This window comes from Sinocyclocheilus rhinocerous, unplaced genomic scaffold (genome assembly GCF_001515625.1).
Source record: "Sinocyclocheilus rhinocerous isolate Xijiao unplaced genomic scaffold, SAMN03320098_v1.1 scaffold2154, whole genome shotgun sequence".
Taxonomy (NCBI): domain Eukaryota; kingdom Metazoa; phylum Chordata; class Actinopteri; order Cypriniformes; family Cyprinidae; genus Sinocyclocheilus; species Sinocyclocheilus rhinocerous.
This window is the reverse complement of record NW_015635517.1, coordinates 152861-170315: the sequence shown is the minus strand read 5'-3', so window position 1 is coordinate 170315 and position 17455 is coordinate 152861. Positions and strand designations below refer to the sequence as shown.

Sequence of the window (17455 nt, the reverse complement as noted above, 5' to 3'; positions counted from 1 at the left end):
AAACTACATTTTGCCAAACTGCTATATGGCTTAGTGCACTTATCAAATTACAAAAGGCTGTGATTTATTTAATAATATAAGTCGGTTGTGCTGCATGTTTCAGAATGAAGCACACAGACGTGCTTCTGAGTGTATATATATATATATACACATATATATATACACACACACACACACACAGAGTGAATATAGCAAACTTGAAAATAAAAAGACAGGCATTAAACTGATACAGTACACTCTAGGTTTAATATTCCTATAACTAAAGGTTTTAATTCCCTGACAAACTGCAGGACCAGCAACACTGCTCTACATACAGAAATCAGAAGAGTACAGACTGAAATCTGACGTTCAAAGACAACATTAGGAAAGAAAACACACTATACCATCATTACAAGTACAAAAAGAAAAAAGAAAACTTGAAAAAGAGAATTTATGAATTTGTCAACTTGAATGCATTAAAGTTCTGCATTTCTTATTGTAGGAAGAACTTCCTCCCTCAAAAAGCAGCCTGGTCACACATTAAACATGATACCAATCAACCCTTCACAGATGAACACAGAAAAGAACATCCAAGCCTGAAGGGAGGGGTGGATTACTATCGAGGTCAAACCCAAAGGGAGCATATGACTGTAAGCTCTACAGGGTTATTAGATTGCTAGACTTGAAGAGAAGGGGTAGCGGGTGAACCATGACAGATAAACAGAAATACAGTATCAGACAGAATATTGATCATGTGCACACATACACACTCGTGAAGGAAAAGCTCCGGTTTTCGCACCAGACGAATCTTTGGCTCACTCATCTGGATACAACAGCTCGATGGAGAATCCCTCACTCATGACATTTTCTCAAACACATACACCAGGTATATGCCTACAAAAAGAGAGAGAAGGCAGAGCTGTTGTTCAAGGTTAAGGATGAGACATCATGATCTGCCACTGTATATAAAACACACATTATATAGCCTTTAAAAGCCCATATTTAATGTCATCTCATTTCACAAGGACAACGCATGTTATTACTACCAGGTGCAAACCAGAATTGACTTCAATTTTGAATACAGGAATCTCAAATTTAATGCACGTAATAATTACACTAAACACAACAAACATAAAAATAGAAAACAAACCCAAGTTGAAAACGGCAGCAATTAACGAAACATTTCACCGCAAATAAATACCTAATGCTGTGCACAAACTTGAATTGAATAATGAACATGAACCGTCTTTCAAAAACATTTTAAAAATCCAAACGACCCCAATCTTTTGAACGGTAGGTAGTGGTGTTAACACTACTGTTCAAAAGATTGGGGTCGTTTGGATTTTTTAAAATGTTTTTAAAAGACATCTCTTATGCTCACTGAAGCCGCATTTATTTAAATAAAAAAATGATAGTAAAAACAGTAATATTGAGAAATCTTATTACAATTTAAAATAACTGTTTTCTATTTGAACATACGTTAAAATGTAATTTATTTCTTTGATGCAAAGCTGAATTTGCAGCATCATTACTCCAGTCAGTGTCACATGATCCTTCAGAAATCATTCTTACATGATGATTTGCTGCTCAAATTTCTGATCATCAACGCTGAAACCATTTTGCCGCTTCATACATTTGCAGAAATAAGATTTTTTTTTTCAAGATTCTTTGATGGCTAGTAAGTTTAAAAGAACAGCATTTATTAGAAATTGTTTTTTTTGTAACATTCTAAAGGTCTTTACTGTCACTTTTAATACATCCTTGTTGAATAAAAGCATTAAGTTCTTTCACTTTGGAATAGTAGAGTACACAGAAACAGAGATAGAGAGATAGGACAGTTTAGGAGAGTGTGTGTAATAAAACAATCAAATTTTGAAATATACCATGGTACTGAATGCAATCCACATTCATATTAAAAGAAAGCCATGATACTACCATGGTACGTGAAAAAAACCCCAAAAAAAGCATGTAACTACTTGAACTTTTCTGTTCGAGTAGTTGCAAGTTAAGTGCTTCTAATTTAATCGTTTGTTTTCTCTGATGGCCAGCCCACACGCTGTACTTCAGTATGAGAAAACATCAAGTACTTTATCTTAAGAAGAAAAGTGATTTCACAGCTGGGGTCTTTAATTTCATGGCTTGGGTGCGCGCAGTCCTTTTGAGTGTTACACTCTATGAATATTCATGTCCAACAGCTCAACTGTGACTTTTGATGAAAGTCACTATTATCTTAAAGCTTTTTGTCATGTAAATTCATAAAACCCTCTGATGTATTTTTTTTGTTTTTTTTAAAGTTAAAACAGCTTTCTCTTTCAAAAGACGCCACTGATCACTGATTTCAACAGAAAGAACATCACCACGTACTTGTAGCCTCCCACTCAGACTTGCTCAAGGTTCCCTGTGGAGAAAGAGCAAACTATCAGAACACGGTTAATACAAAGAAAAAATGCCCTCTGCTGAAGAAAACTATATTAGGGCTCACCAGTGGACGTCTGGCAGCTGGACTGGCAGCGACTCTCTTGGCGTGGTCGTACTCCTCCGGACTGTCAGACGCCAGTCGGCCCCTCTCGTCCGGAGGGTATTGCTATGACAACAACACGACACAAAACTGTTTGATTCTGGCAAAGCAAAGATAAGGCGGCATTGGTTCAACAGATATCATTATCTACAGATAACTGAGATAAGGCTAGATAAAACTCGCCACTAGGCAGCTGGGATTGCAAGAGAGTCCACTTTTAAGTCTGTATGATGTTCTGAGGCTGATATTGCTTGGATATGCAGTCGCTAGGGTGCTCTAAATAGTTACTAGGGTGTCTGCACACTGTTACCACAGTGATACTTTTTTAGACTAGTTGCCTGCTCGCATCAAAAGAGCCAACCAGCATGTCTCTATGATGTTGTGAAGCTGAGATGTGCCTTATTCACACTGCTGTACAGTTGCTAGCAGTGGTGTATAAAGTACCTGAAAGCCACAGATATATAGTAAAAGTACAGATATCTTACCAGAAAATGACTTTGGTAGAAGTTGAAGTCACCGTTTAGAATATTACTTCAATAAAAGTCTTAAAGTATGTGATATTTATTGTACTTTTTTTTTTTGTTCTACTGTAGTTTTCTTGTCCTATTGCTTGTAAGTCGTTCCTTATTCTTATTTAATCACTGCCTGTTTACTTGTCTTCAGTGAGCTTGAATTTTTTTTAGGCTAGTATTAGTTTGTGACATTGACACCGGTGAAAAGAACCTTATTTAAAGCAAAGAAAAAAAAAACCTATCGTGATATCATGGTAGTGATATATATTACTCATATTGTGATATAAGATTTTGGTCATAAAATCATCCCTACAGTATATCTTGGAAAAAAGCCACATACGAAAATATCGCAGCCTGCACCTGCTTACTTTATTACCTTATAAACTGAATCGCTTTATGAGCCAAGCCCAAACAACAAGCTCAAAGACACTTACAGTTTATATGAACTGCTAAAAACACATTTTTAGCAGCTGAAACCATCACTCATTTTCTCAAAACCTTAAACACAAATACAAAACTTAACTAAATCCACAGATGTGATAAACTGTAATAAGCGTTGCTTATAATAAGTGTACAAGGCAACCCTTCAACAGCGTGCTCTGCGAAGCAGCTTCCCAAACATGAACAAAAACCTACGGCTCTGTCGACGGGGGTTTCGCTAAAATCTAAACATAACGAGTCTTTGGTCGCGGACTGCGGTAATATTACTTTGGTTAAAAATAGCGGATACAAAACGTGTGAGACGCCAGAATGTGGCTATGGTTATTATGGTGTCAATAATTGTAATAAATAATAATAATAGTAAAAATAAATAATAACAATAAAGATGAAAAAGGAGGAGAAGATCTGGCTCACAGGATGACATCAGACCAGTTTCATCCAGTCTGCTCAAAATCAGGGTCTTTTTCTCTGCAGTTCTGGAGCAGTCGTGCTCACGTTAGCACTGGGAGGCTAATGGGATTACAGCCAATTGTGAGAGGGATTTCTCACAGGGAAAAGAGGCTTGAGGAGCGTTAAATATGCTCAATTTGTGCTAATACGCTGTTATGACAGCTGTGTTTGATTGAGGATCTGTGCTCGTGTGGATACAGTCAGTCACAACGAAGCAACGCACTTACACACTTACAGGACTAATCAAAAGTATTTGATCAAATTATGTAGTTACACAGAAATGCTAGAATTAATTGTCAGTGACATTTTCACTTTATAGTCAATAGTAATTTTTATAGTTATAGTAATTATTATTATAATTATAGTATTTTGTGTTTAAAGTATTTACATTTAGTCATTAAGCAGATGCTTTTATCCAAAGCGACTTACAAATGAAGACAATAGAAGCAATCAAAACCAACAAAAGAGCAATGATACGCAAGTGCTATAACAAGTCTCAGTTAGCTTAACGCAGTACACGTAGCAAGGTTTTTTTTAATTATATAATAAATAAAAAGAAAACGGACAGAACAGAAAAAGAATAGAGCAAGCTAGTGTTAGAGGTCTCTTTGCTTTTATTAATTGTATAATAAATAAAAAGAAAAGAAATAGATAGAATACAAAAAGAATAGAGAAGCTAGTGTTACTTTTGTTTTGTTTTTTAAAGAAGCCGTTTTTCAAGCAGTTAGTAAATGAATAGAGCGCATGTCTAAAAAGGGGAAGGTTTTTTTAAAGAATAGAATTAGAATAGAGAGTGTTAGAGTTAGAGGGTCAAATAAAGATGGAAGAGATGTGTTTTTAGCCGATTCTTGAAGATGGCTAAGGACTACAAGTCTCAGTTAGCTTAACGCAGTACACGTAGCAAGGTTTTTTTTAATTATATAATAAATAAAAAGAAAACGGACAGAACAGAAAAAGAATAGAGCAAGCTAGTGTTAGAAGCGTCTCTTTGCTTTTATTAATTGTATAATAAATAAAAAGAAAAGAAATAGATAGAATACAAAAAGAATAGAGAAGCTAGTGTTACTTTTGTTTTGTTTTTTAAAGAAGCCGTTTTCAAGCAGTTAGTAAATGAATAGAGCGCATGTCTAAAAAGGGGAAGGTTTTTTTTAAAGAATAGAATTAGAATAGAGAGTGTTAGAGTTAGAGGGTCAAATAAAGATGGAAGAGATGCGTTTAATTATATAGTATTGTAATATTTATATATTTTTAAAATACATTTTTATTTTAGTATTTTATATTGTATATTATTAAACCGATTGGTATTTTTATAGGAAGTAAGAAACTGTGTATTTAATTACTCATAAATCCATAGGAGCAGTTTATAAATTTATACTAATCAATTTGAACTTGATAAAATGATAGAGAGAGAGAGAGAGAGAGAGAGAGTGTGTGTGTGTGTGTTTAGGAGATCAATAAAATTTAGCCACATCACTTGAGTCATGAAAAAAAAAAACTCATCAAATTCATGGGAGCAATTTATATTTAAAGTCTATATAAAATGGCATTCACAACCCACATTTCCTTTATAATTCAATGTAATCCTGAATTAAAACAGGACATTAAATAAGTACAAATTGCAGGGTGGGACTGATCCGAAATTGACTGACTCATGAAGTCATCTCTATATAACAGATGGTTTAATAGAAAGGGATGAAAAATAATGCAACCAACGGCAACCAAAAAGAAAAGTCGCATTAGAGGCAGAGAAAGTTCATCCATTTTGCTGACAGATTTAGAAGACAAACATTTTTTCTTTTGAATGATGTGCACAGAATAATACCTAAAGAAAAGAATTGTGTATTATGACTTAAGGCCATTTTGATTTAATACTAAATATCAAGGCCTGTGTAACGTGGATGAAAGATGAAGCATTTTTACTGTAACAATTACATTTCACTGTAATATTTTATCTGTAGACGAGTAGAAAGTAGGGCTGCACGATTAATCGAATGCGATTGTCATGCGCATTTTGTTAGTAAATCCGGTTCTGTGATTAGTAGTCTTATTCTTCTCCTCTTTAACTTTCTCCTCAAAGAATTCTTTAAAGGTTTTCTTGTAAACCAGACGCATGTTGTACTTTTTCGCCATTCTGGGGAAAAAAAAATAAAAAAAAGAAGTTATTAAAAAAATAAATAAATGAATAATAATACAATTAGAAATAATGTAAAATACATTATCATCATTTATGATAGCGCTTTCTTGCCAAACTGGAGAGTTCGTTTGTTTGAATCTATAATCTTACATATAATTCCATTTAAAACAAATTGCATGTGTTATGCATCTGGAGTGGTTCCGATGAAGAATCCTCCGGGCCGCAGTCTCTCACAGGCGTTTCTCAGCATGGTGTCAGCCTGCTGCTCACTCTCAAAGGAATAATGACACACAAACTGAGAGCTGCACACGTCAAACCGCAGCTCAGGGTCTCGCAGCTTCTCAGACAGCAGCTCCTGAGACAGACAGAGAGAGACGGAGAGAATGCGACCCTGTACTGCGCACTGACTTTTGTCTTTCCTCCTTTTGACAATGAACAAATGAAACAGCGGGTGAAGTGTGTGATTTGTGCAGTGCTCATACCCTGCTGCAGTCTGCGGTGATGAACTCGGCTGAGAACGTGCGGTCGTTTGGGTGACCCCTCCGTCTCATGTCATTATAGCGCTGCTGGCACTGCTCGATGGACACAGCAGCGATATCTGCGACGCACAAACACAAATGATTCACAATATGAAGACGTTTAGAGAAGTGCAGAGATAGAGCACTGGCATGCATGTAGCCCCTCTTTACACCTGCTATTATTAACATCATTGTTTGGTAGCGTTGAATAATTGTGTCAACGCTCATTTGTCTCGAGTAGTGCTGGTTTTTTGTTTTTTTTAAGTTACCGTTTTGAATTTTGACAGTATACCAGTTCCTTAAGATACTGTAAAACAAGAAAAGAGTATTTTTAATTTAAGTATTACAGCTTTTTCCTTTGTATCTTTGCATTTCAAACTATGTCGCACTATATCCAGTTGGCCGCTATGAAGTATTCATTGTGTACTGAATGAAAAATTTGAAAATATAATTCCCAGTGAGCACAAACTTACCAGAATACTGAGTGCACTGTTTGTTACAGTGTCTACTTCCTTTATGTTCCCCCCCCAAGTCAAAAATTTTCAAAAATCAAGTCTGAAGAGGACTGTGTAGTTACCTGCACACACCAGTTTATCAATACGTCCTTTCTTCCATTTGAGAAGGTCTCCGCCTTTCCCACAGCCCAGGTCCAGCACGGTCACCTCTCTCCGTCTTTCCTTCACCTTGTCCATGATCTCCGCTGAAGACCAACACACAGACCTCAGAACAACAACTCTGTGAGATCATTACCATCTAACCCAAGCACAAACAAGCATGGGCCTCCTGAAACATGATCGCTTGAGAGGTAAACGCAAGCTTGCGCTGCTTCTCACCTATGAGGACACTCTTCAACCAGTTGTTGAAGTTGCGCATGTGGACTATCCTGCTTTTATTGCGCTCTGCCAGGCCACGCTCCTGGAGTTTGTTGTAATGTGTGGCCACTTTCTGACTGTGTAACGATTCCTCTGTGACCTGCAAAACAAAAAAAAACATGTTTTAAAACAAAACTAAACTCAAACTGAGCAGAGGAGACCAGGGCTAGACAACGACGCACTGGAACGTTAAAAATGCTCGTTTTCTTTCGAATATAAATTTACCCAACTATGACGACTTCTGCTTCTGAGAACCACAGGAATATGAAAAGAGCTATTGAGCATTTTATATTTTTCATGCATTTCATGAATACATATATGTTGAAGAATGTGTTTGTTTCTTCATCATTGTATGACTTGTTCACCAGTGGATGCTCTGCAGTGAATGGGTGCCGTCAGAACGAGTGTCCAAACAGCTGATAAAAACATCACAATAATCCACACCACTCCAGTCCATCAGTTAACGTCTTGTGAAGAGAAAAGCTGCGTGTTTGTCAGAAACAAATCCATCATGAAGACATTTTAACTTCAAATTGTCGCTTCTGGTCAGTATGAGTCCATAATCTGTAATAACACTTCCTCCAGTGGAAAAGTCCATCTCCTGTTGTTCCGCTCACATCAAAATTACTTGTTTTTTTACTTGTTGTAAACGGCACTTGATGTGTGCAGATTTCTCTCCTGATTCAGACGAGATTACTTTTTCACTGGAGGAAGCAATAGTATGGATAGAGGACTCCTGTTTTAGCTAGAAACAACCATTTTACGTTAAAAACGCCTTGATGGATTTGTTTATGTGAAATTTTTTTCTTCACAAGCTGTTAACTGATGGACTGGAGTGCTGTGGATTACTTGTGGATTATTGTGATGTTTTTATCAGCTGTTTGGACTCTCATTCTGACGGCACCCATTCACTGCAGAGGACCCACTTGTTAGCAAGTGACGTAACGCTACATTTCTCCAAATCTGTTCCCGTGAAGAAACAAACACTTCTACATCTAGGATGGCCTGAGGATGAGCACATTTTTATCAAATGTTCATTTCTGGGTGAACTATTCCTGCGAGCTTACCTGCTTCTTCCTGGGAGAGTGATCTTCATCATCACCATCCCAATGTCTCTTCATTGATGAGGAAGATGAGGATGAAGTTGAGGTCTGGGAAGCAGCGAAAGCTGATCCTATGCTGTCCTGATCTCGATCAGCATATTTACTGTCCGCTTCATACAATCCTTTGAACACACAAGCAGTGCATTAGTATTTAGGTTACAAAATATGCATTCGCCTTTTAAATACAGCAATGGACCACAGAAGGGAAAAACAACACATTTAAGGGAAAACATATTTGAAATGGAAAGCAATTCATATAAATGAAGTTTATGAAGTCAGACTAAAAGTGCAGTGCGTCAGTGTTGCGTGGATAACAAGAGCTGATGTCAAGCGCCATCTCGGCACGTGTTTCATCTGCTCAGAGACTGACTGAGACCGCTTGGACTTCGAAAGAGACAAACATTATACATCATATTAAGAGTGCATGTGCTCAACAGCATGATTATGTAACACAGATCGCCGAAGACTGAATCAAAGTTGCTGCACTCACCTGAGCTTTGCGCCATCATGTATCCACAAGCAGCGCTCTTCACGGATCTTTACTGCAGTATTTGTTATGAGACGCGCCGCAGCGCCGCCTACAGGACCGGCGTCTACAGCAGCACAGTACACTAGATGCCACTTCTTGCTGCTTTTTGCCAATCATTTTTTTAATTAGTATATGGAACTAAATGCAATATGGAACGATAAGCATTTTAAACATTTCACATCACTTTACTATGTAGCACGTGTAATTCAGCGCCTCCAGTTGGATCTCCAACATGTGAAACTTTTTTAAGTACCATTTTATGGAAGTATGCTATTCTATGCATAGCCTAAGTGTAATAACATCACGAACAGCTTGTTAACTAACGTAAATAAATAAAGAGAGAGAGATAACATGTAAAATGTTATATATATAACGTTTTACGTAGTATTTTCAATGTATGCCGTTCATAAGCACGTGTAAAGACCTGTTTTTTTACAGTCTATGGTAAAGACCAATCTTTCAACAGCTTGTTAACTAACGTAAATAAATAAAGAGAGAGAGATAACATGTAAAATGTTATATATATAACGTTTTACGTAGTATTTTCAATGTATGCCGTTCATAAGCACGTGTAAAGACCTGTTTTTTTTACAGTCTATGGTAAAGACCAATCTTTCTTCTTTTTGTGGTGACCCTAATGAAACCTCAAAATCCTTTATATATTGTTTATAAAAAAGAGGTTCAACAGTATATCCAAACTATTTCATCTTCCAAGAATCTCAAGGCTTTTAAAACGGTTAATTTATTTAATCTTTTTAATTTATTTTGTTAAATCTTTCGTTTTGTATTATTTATTTATTGTTACATACATCTTTAAATGGTGCTTTGCATGTAATGTCACCTCTTTGTATGTAATGTTGATACTCTCTGTATTTTTATATTTGGTACCTTGGCATTAATAATAATAAAAAAGAAAAAAAAAGAAAAAAAAAAGACCAATCTTTCGCTACTCCGCGATGCATTCTGGGAAATGTAGTTCCACAGAGACTTTGCCTCAGTTCTCATCAGCACGACTGTACCACATTACCCACAACTCAGTGCGCGCGCGGTCACCAAGCGTAAAGTCGCTGCGTCTGGTCGAGGGCTCTCTGAGTGACAGAAGGGACGTGAATAAAATGTGTTTGCGGTGTGGAAATTACATCATGCCGGACTTAGTCACTCATGTATGTAGCTGTGCATATTTCCGATGTTCGTTTGTGTATGATTAGACAAAGGACGAGTGAAATGTTGATTAGTTTAGCTAGCAGGTCAGTCTGTAGACATCCTTTAGCAAAGCTAGCTGACTCACGTTTGGTGAATATCGTAACACTTCGCACAAGTTGATACTAAACATTTGAGTTTTAAATACGATTGTTTTAGGAGGCTCGTCTGCGATATTTTTCCTCTAGAAAGTTTCCTTCTAAATGTGATTGAGCATGTCCAGCTAATGTATTTCTTTAATGTTTTCTTGAGGTGTTGAACCAGCACCAGTGACGTCATTATTGATGGGGATATTGAAGGTAGGAAAAATAATTCACGTCAGCGGATATGATGTGTATTATAGAATCTTCAGGGTTTGTTTTCAACCGAAGAGTAAGTGAAGTTACCAGCTGAAAATAAAAGCAGGCGTAAACGCATTGTAATGTACTTCAGGAGATATGGACAAATCGTTAGTACTCTTGAAAAGTAAAGTGAAGTAAATATGAATAAACATTATGAATGTAAATATATGTGCTTCAGATATCAGTGTAATACCAAAAGTAAATTGCGGCACATACTGATGTGGTTACCACTATTTTGATTTTGATTATTATTATTATTATTTTATTATTTTAAATAATAACAACAAAATTCTCTATCTTAATTTAAAATAATTCAATGAGCATTTTGAGCTTGTATTTATATATTTATTTTTTATTCTTTTTTAGGTAACCCAGAAATAGTGCAGAATTGTTTCCATTGATAATGTTGTTTCCTGCTTTAAAAAAATAAATAAATAAAATACTTTTATCAAAATAAATAAATACATTTATTATGTTTGTTCTTTTTAAATTCTCTTTTAAATTTCTTAAAACATTTCTGGGTTTAAATAAAATAGTAATAATAACAATAATTTAAGTAGTCTAGTGCTGTCAAATGATGAATCGCGATTAATCGCATCCAAAATAAAGGTTTACATAATATATGTGTGTTCTTTGTATATTTATTATGTATATATAAATACACATACGGTATATATTGTGAAAATATTTACATGTCTATAATTATATTCATATAATTTATATTATAAATAAATATATTTAATATATAAAAATAACATATTTTTCTTAAATATATACTCTATGTGTGTGTATTTATATACATAATAGATATACACAGTACACACACATATATTATGTAAACAAAAACTTTTATTTTAGATGCGATGAATCGTTTGACTGCACTAAAGACCCCACTGTGTATTGAGCATCTCATACTACTGACCATCTGTTTATATCTTATTTCGTGCCATTTGTGAATTTGTCTTCTTTACTCTGCATTTTTGTGAGCTGTATTTGGCCGCTCTCTTGCGCTCAGAGTCAGGCCCCTGTCAGACTGTGCTCTTGTTTCTCTGTTGGCAGACGGCTGGGAGCAGAAGCTTGTTTGGGATGCAGCGGTTAGTGTGTGCTAGAGTCCTGCTGCAGATCAGTGGTGCGTCCTGCAGCCGTCCCGCACAGATGCTGGCTCCCGCGGCCCGCGGCTGCTGGACACGCCTGAGCCCCGGCCCGCGTTGGCTCTGCTCTCCGGCCTCTCAGAGGAACAGCAGCAGAGATCGTCCAGGGCAGGAGGATCCGGACCCTCTGCAGGACAAATCCAGCAGCCTCATTCAGAGATTCAAGAAAACCTTCAAGCAGTACGGCAAAGTCATGATCCCTGTGCACCTGCTGACCTCTACAGTGTGGTTTGGCACTTTTTACTACGCTGCAATGAAGTGAGTAGATGATGGATCACAGTTATGTTAGTGTAGGTCCGAGGCTATGATGGATGGTCAGATACTCAATAACTTGTTAATCAAAGATCACTGAAGAAATCACACACACACACACACACAAAAAAAAAAAATAGTGATAACTAGCTATGGGTTATTAAAGCAATAAGCCCCAAGAAGCCGTGGTTTACAGTGAATTTATAACAGCTAAGGGGCGTTTTTAGGCACGACGCGAAGCAGAGTTCACTGTAAACCACGGCTTCACAGGGCTTATTGCTTTTATAAAACGGTTATTCCATATACGTAGTAAGGTTTCACAGAATAAAACAGAGCAAATAAAGTGTAATGATATTAATAAAAACATTATTCTTCCACCAAACAATGTAGTTCCTCAGAAACAGTTGTGGTTGCAACAAAGTGGTTGCCGAGCAACACACAGAAGTAAACAAAGGTGTATGTTTGTAGAGTAGTTTACAACAGCTTCGAACGCGGCTCGACCAATCAGAATCAAGGACCGGAACTATCCGTTTTATAATTAATAACATCTAATAGGGCTGCACAGTTTGGGGGAAAATCTAGTTGCAATTTTTCTGATAAAAAATTGTGATTGCAGTTTGGAAAAAAATCCACGTTTGCTGTACTTATTTTTAGGGCCGCACAATTTGGCCATGATTTTGTGATTGTATATTATTGACAAACTCAGGGCTTAAAGTTCTCCGGCACCGTGCCGGATCTCCGGCGTGCAGCATTTGGCTGCAGAAAAAATAAATCCTACATTTAAAAAAAACTTGTTGATATCACTTTCGAGTCCATGAGTTCGCCCACCAAGGGTATGAGAGGAGCACAGCTTTCACTCTCAACCAAACTAACATTACTAGCCAATCAGAAGTTTTTGCTTTTATAAACACGAGACGCACATAATAGTATCCAATTGCAGAGTCGCAGCCCTGATGAATGAAGAAGTGCGACACGTTAAAAAAGCTGCGAGGCGCAATGGTCCTTTGACGCATATTTACATAGAAAAACTAATTAAACAGCAGCAGAGCTTTGTAAACAGCTCAGAGTAATCATGTCATCTCCATAAGAACGATATGAAGGAATATTGGACTGCGGTCCCTTTAAGAGTTTATCCACGAACCCAAGGCCAATTCACACCCCACCGACAAACGCCAACAGACACGTTGACCGCTGGATTTAGAATTTTATGAAAAATCACTGTCATGTTCACACTGCCCCAACAGACTTCAAGTCAGGGAGAGTTAACTAGGGGGAAAAATGGATGATCTTGTAACAACAATCAAAATGATACTGTTATTAATGTCTTTGGTAATATTGTAAGGCAGTTTTATTATAATAATAATATATTGTCAAATAAATTTCCGTTGTGAAATTTCCAAAGCGCTGTAGCGATCGATCTGATCGCATTCCCCCTCGCATTGCGGTTGGTATACTCGGCCACATCCACCGCATAAAGCTCTGGCCTCTCCTCCCAAAGATCCAAAAACTGTTCCTCTTTCTGGTTTGTCCAGAAACCTGCCATTTTTAAAGTTATTTTCCTAAGCGCGCCCAGCACCTACTTGCAGTCTTGCCTCATTGTCATGGCAACGGTTCGTGGCCAGGTCAGATTACGTCAGAGTTTGTTGTCGTTTGTTGGAAAATCATATCACACTGCTCAGACATTCCACGACCCAACAAACGCCGATTAAACATGTTAAAACCAACTCCGACCAACGCCAACAAACTCCAACAGACTAGTCTGTCGGCGTTTGTCGGTGCGGCGTGAATTGGCCTTAAGAGAACAGAGTTTTGTTGTAGGTCACGTACAGCATTAGTAAACATTATATTTCCTCCTGCACATCTTTATATCCGCCGTGTTTGACCATAATCCAGTCGCTTATTTCCATGAAACACTCGGTATTTATTACGTGTAATTTATATATAAAGTGACTTCATAAGGACGAGCGGTGCGCTCAACCCGACATGAGCCAATCACAGCCGTTCTAGTGTCAGAATGGACCAATCACAACCGGGATGGTGCTTATCATTGGATCGTTTACAGGTGGTTCACAGGTAAACCGAGACCAGTAGAACCAGTTGCTCATCTGATAAGATCGCTGTAAACAAAAGCTTACAACTTCTGTCTTAATTATCGGTAAGTCCAGCATTTTCTTAGGATCCCCCCCCCCCGCTCTTGGAAAAACAGTTCAGGCTCAGGATTTTTTATTTTTGCTTTAACCCCTGCAAACTACACAGTAATTATAAGTTGTAATAGAATTTTAATATTACTATTATTGCTAAATAAAAATATACAAATTACCAAATTTAAACAATATAAGGAGAATTGCTTTTCCAATATTTTGCTGTAAAATAATAAAAACTTTTAAGAAAAATATTATTATATAAAAATATATTTAGATTAATCATGTAGAATAAATGGTGTCTTATGGAAATTAAAGTTAAATAAATTTTTATAATGTATAATATTTTGGCTTTTTTAATGTAAAAATAAAAGGTATAATAAAATTGATGTGATAAGACAGAAAAATTGCCGAATTTTACTAAACACTTATTATGCACATCTCAATATTTAATATCTCAAAATGCCCAAAAATCAGCTTTAATATCAGCCTAAACAATTTATCAGACTTTTTTTTTAATCATTTTTCAGACTAGTTTATTAAAGTCAAAGAAATATAAAATAAAAATTTCCAATGCCCTGTAAGAAGCACAACATAAATTTCTAAGTTCTGACAAAACAAACCAAAGAATAAAGAGTATGTGTGAGATTTTTGTAGGAGAGGTAGAGTTGGTCTGTTAAACAGGTGTGTGTGTGTATGTGTGTGTTTGAGTGTGTGTGTATAATCGACGTGTGACAACACCGGTAATACCGGTATCACCGCGGGCGCAGGGGCGTTCCCTCTTTCCTCGCTTTCCTTCGCTTTTAAAAGCTGTGGTGTGTGTGTGTGTGTGTGTGTGTGAGAGAGTGTATGTGTGTGTGTTTGAGTGTGTGTGTTTGAGTGTTTGTGTGTGTGTGTGTTTGAGTGTTTGTGTGTGTGTTTGAGTGTGTGTGTGTGTGTGTGTGTGTGGGGTCAGGTAGGTAGGTAGGTAGGTAATTTTCTTTCTGCTCGCTCATTGAATGTGTTTGGCGTGTGGTGGATTGAGGTAAATGGCACACTGAAATGTTTACTCTGCCTCACATCTGGCTGAATGTGGGTCACCACTGTCTAGACGTTTGAGAAATGTGGGAGGTGGTAATGGATGCTTGAGAACGGGCTGTTTCATTCAGCATGACCTCACTCTGCAGAGAAGACAAGACCAGGGTTATCAGTTTGCCTTCATCACAGCCTTTAGCTCATATTAAAGATGTCCATTCTGTCTAAATTGAACATTTGATTCTTATGTTAAGTATTACATTTTAAAGTAGATATTTCAATGTCGTTTTAAAATAAAAAAGTGGATTTTTACGTTTTTATTTCACTTAAAAAATGCTTTAAATACTTGGCCCTGTTAAAACCTCAGTGTCAGGGTTATTATCATTAACTAAAAAACATTTTTGTTAATTGAAAGAAAGATAAAATAAAATATAGATATTAAGTGAAAAATTTACTTCAGTTAGTTGTCAAAAGCAACATTTCTCATTCAAGTTGAAGCACTAAAATTATTCATCTAAAATTAAATAAAAATAAATTAAACCTAAATAGTAATTTAAAAAATGTAAAAAAAATATAAAAATGCACTTAAAATAAAAAATAAAAGCTGTTAAAAAATATATCTAAAAATTAATAAAAACTATAACGGTATATAAATACAGTAATGCTAAAAATACACTGCTCAGTATAACAAATATTACTAAAAGACTAAATAAAATTCAGGATTTTATAACGACCATCCCTAATCACTTTTCATAAAGTTCCACTCATTACATTGATGTGCTATTTTATATTAACAAATTGTCTTAAGAATCTTTTTATTCTTAAAAGGATAGTTCACCCAAATAAGAAAATTCAGTCATCATTTTACTCACCCTCAAGACTTTTCAAACTTTCTGTGGAACATAAAATATATATTGTTTTTTGTCTATGCAATAGAAGTCAATGTTTGTTACCAACATTCGTTTCTCTGTGGAACACAAAAGAAGATATTGTGAAGAAAGTCATTTAGGTTTGGACTGACATGAGAGTGAAAAAATGATGACTGAATGTTCATATTTGGACAACTATCTCTTATGAAAATTTAGGCTTTTATGTGAAATGTCTTTTTATGCTCCCTCTCTTGTTTTGGTTTGTAGAGGAGTCAATCTGGTGCCATTTCTTGAGTATGTTGGGTTTCCTGACAAGGTGGTGAAACTCCTGGAGAATTCTCAGAGCGGCTACGCACTGACCGCTTACGCCATGTACAAGGTGGGCTAACGGCGTTGTTTTTTGTGAATTAAAGGTGCAATATGTACGATTTTTTTATTAAAATATCCAAAAATCACTAAAACAGCGTTATATATTTTGCTGACTTTGTGTACTTACATTATCCCAAATGTTTTTCAAACGTATCTAGTATGATAAAACAGCGCTGCTTTACCCCACACACGACCGGAAGGAGCGGAAGCGGTCGACTGTGGCATAATAAAAGCTCCGCTGCTTTCGAGCCGTGTGTCACTCATAGATATATATATACATATCTATGGTGTCACTCTCGTCTCTCATTAGCAATTGCTTCAGCGGCCTCGTTTCGCTTCGACGGCTTTCCGCCTCACTCTGCTTCATACTACTATAAATCTTTAAAGGGGTCATATGATGCGATTTAAATTTTTCCTTTCTCTTTGGAGTGTTACAAGCTCTTGGTGCATAAAGAAGATCTGTAAAGTTGCAAAGACTAAAGTCTCAAATCCAAAGAGATATTCTTTATAAAAGTTAAGAGTCAGCCACGCCTACCTAAAACGGCTCGTTCTAACACGCCCCCACATATCTACGTCACGATGTGGGAAGATTTGCATAACACCCCCAAATGCTCATGCAAAGAAAGAAGGCGTAACTTTTATTCATGAAGGCGCTGTGTTTCGTTGTGAAAGCGAAACTACTTTGTTTGGTCTTCCAAAAGAGGACGATATCCGCTTCGTCATCCCTAGAGCTGATCCGTGCTGGTCGCGGAGGAAATACATCAACTTCGCGCTGTCGATCGCCGGATCGGCTTTCACCGTAGACGAAGCGGAGTCCAGCCCCGGAGTCGTCACATGTGGTTGCCACAAGCCCACCGGATGCTCCTTCGTCGAATTTAATTTCTCCGATCACAAATGCAGACATGGTTTTATGTTTACAAAGCGCGATACGCAACGCAACGCGTAAAAAGACAGTATAAGGGGCCGTTCACATATCGCGCCTAAAAACGCGTGGAAAACGCTAGGCGCGCCGCTTTCTGCTTTTTTCCAAAGCGTTCGGGCGCTTGCGCTCCGGAGGCGTCT

General features: G+C 36.9%; 2 protein-coding genes and 1 long non-coding RNA gene across 5 annotated transcripts in view; 1 reads left to right on the top strand and 2 right to left on the bottom strand.

The window, feature by feature from the left end:
- Positions 1-216: 216 nt before the first annotated feature.
- On the bottom strand, positions 217-2595 carry LOC107746931 (uncharacterized). The gene is made up of 3 exons (XR_001640744.1): positions 2462-2595; positions 2344-2377; positions 217-873 (listed from the first exon to the last, which is right to left on the bottom strand). It is a non-coding gene; the product is annotated as an uncharacterized LOC107746931 (long non-coding RNA).
- Positions 2596-6215: 3620 nt separating this feature from the next.
- LOC107746930 (mRNA cap guanine-N7 methyltransferase-like) lies at positions 6216-9108 on the bottom strand. Its single transcript, XM_016561284.1, has 6 exons — positions 9018-9108; positions 8492-8649; positions 7386-7524; positions 7130-7252; positions 6517-6632; positions 6216-6389 (listed from the first exon to the last, which is right to left on the bottom strand). The coding sequence occupies exons 1-6, from the start codon at positions 9034-9036 to the stop codon at positions 6216-6218; spliced, it is 729 nt and encodes a 242-aa protein (XP_016416770.1). The 5' UTR covers positions 9037-9108.
- A 992-nt stretch (positions 9109-10100) lies between these two features.
- LOC107746929 (uncharacterized protein C18orf19 homolog A-like) overlaps positions 10101-17455 on the top strand; it is a 9735-nt gene continuing 2380 nt past the window's right edge. The window contains exons 1-4 of one of the 3 annotated variants that reach the window (XM_016561282.1): positions 10101-10182; positions 10509-10555; positions 11657-12006; positions 16292-16403. In XM_016561282.1, coding sequence (XP_016416768.1) covers positions 10541-10555; positions 11657-12006; positions 16292-16403 — 477 coding nt within the window. In that variant the 5' untranslated portion in view covers positions 10101-10182; positions 10509-10540. Of the gene's footprint in view, positions 10220-10508; positions 10556-11654; positions 12007-16291; positions 16404-17455 lie in introns of all 3 variants that reach the window. The other 2 variants (XM_016561283.1, XM_016561281.1) reach the window with 2 other exon arrangements.